The sequence below is a fragment of the Nanorana parkeri genome, unplaced genomic scaffold (assembly GCF_000935625.1).
Source record: "Nanorana parkeri isolate BGI_ZX_2015 unplaced genomic scaffold, ASM93562v1 scaffold1869, whole genome shotgun sequence".
NCBI lineage: Eukaryota > Metazoa > Chordata > Amphibia > Anura > Dicroglossidae > Nanorana > Nanorana parkeri.
The window spans coordinates 13,142-14,410 of NW_017308137.1; the positions used below are offsets into that span (position 1 = coordinate 13,142).

Genomic DNA, 1,269 nt, shown 5'->3' on the forward strand with positions numbered 1-1,269 from the left:
GTACCTGTTGGAAAGATTTCCAAGTATTTCCTGTCCCGGCAGGAAGTTAGGGGATGTCGCCCCAATAGGTGTACAGATGTCAAGAAGGCAAAGGCTCTAACTTTGCCTGCTCTATCTAAAACAAAATTTAAAAAAGTAGTTCGCTTTTAAGTATGTACAAGGGCTGAGTACGATCAAAGTTCTGCAAAAGGCTTTGTGCAGTAAAGAATAATTGTGTAAATGGTAATTGTAGGATTTATGTGGTGCAAACTGAGGGTCTTTGACTAGCCTGGTGGGCAAAGAGCATTTAAATGGAAGAATTCAGTTAGCATTAGTATAATTCTCTCTCTTGTTTTCCTCTCCAGGTGACCACCTAAAGGTCTGCTCACAGGGGCACACATGCTGCTCTCAAGCCATGGAGGAGAAGTACAATCAGCAAAGTAAACATGACTTCAAGGCCTCTGTCACTGAACCATGTGGTAATATGCAGAATATTTTTGCTTCCCGATACAACAAATTTGATGGTAAGTTAATATTTACATTTTTGTTTTAATTCAGTCTTTTTTTGGTGTGGTTTTAGGGTTTACTGCTTGAGAAGCATTGAATTTGCTTGCGCATTCAGTCATAATTAAAGAACAAAAAGTTACTGTTGTGTCAGTGTATGTTTTTATTACTAGGAAATAAGCCGATGTGAATAAAATATGCTGATGCAGTCTATTTTATTTTCGTTATTTCCCCTTGTTCCAGTAATTTTTGCTTTCACGCCCTCCTTTTGCCAGCACACAGACATATGAGAAACATGTGTTGTACCCTTGCTTTTACATAAGAGCGCTTTAACCACTTCAAGACCAGGTGTTTAGACCCCCTTCCTGGCCAGGCCATTTTTCAGTATTCAGCGCTGCGATACTTTGACTGACGTTTATTCTGTCATGCAACGCTGTACTGAAATGAATTTTATACCATTTTTTGGGGACAGATAGAGCTTTCTTTTGGTGGTATTTAATCACCACTACGGGTTTTATTTTTTATTATAATTAGGAAAAATTATTGAAAATTTTGAAAAAAAAACGTTTTTTGTAACATTATGTTAGGAAACATTTATTATTACCCAGTTTTTTGGTCAAATATAAAAGATCAGGTCACGTCGGTTAAATAGACACCAAACATGTCAAGCTTTAAAATTGCGCGCACCCGCGACATCGCAGAAAACGACGGCAGCCAAAATTGGCCATAGGCGACACTTTAAACGTTTTTACCGCTCATCAGTTTAGTGTTATCAGTGATTGATGG

The 1,269-nt window shown here is 38.0% G+C and overlaps 1 protein-coding gene across 1 annotated transcript in view; it reads left to right on the forward strand.

Moving 5' to 3' along the window:
- Positions 1–344: 344 nt before the first annotated feature.
- GPC4 (glypican 4) overlaps positions 345–1,269 on the forward strand; it is a gene marked incomplete at its 5' end in the record, with an annotated part of 52,365 nt that continues 51,440 nt past the window's right edge. Inside the window, one exon of the mRNA XM_018571930.1 lies at positions 345–503. Coding sequence (XP_018427432.1) covers positions 345–503 — 159 coding nt within the window. The remainder of the gene's footprint in view (positions 504–1,269) is intronic.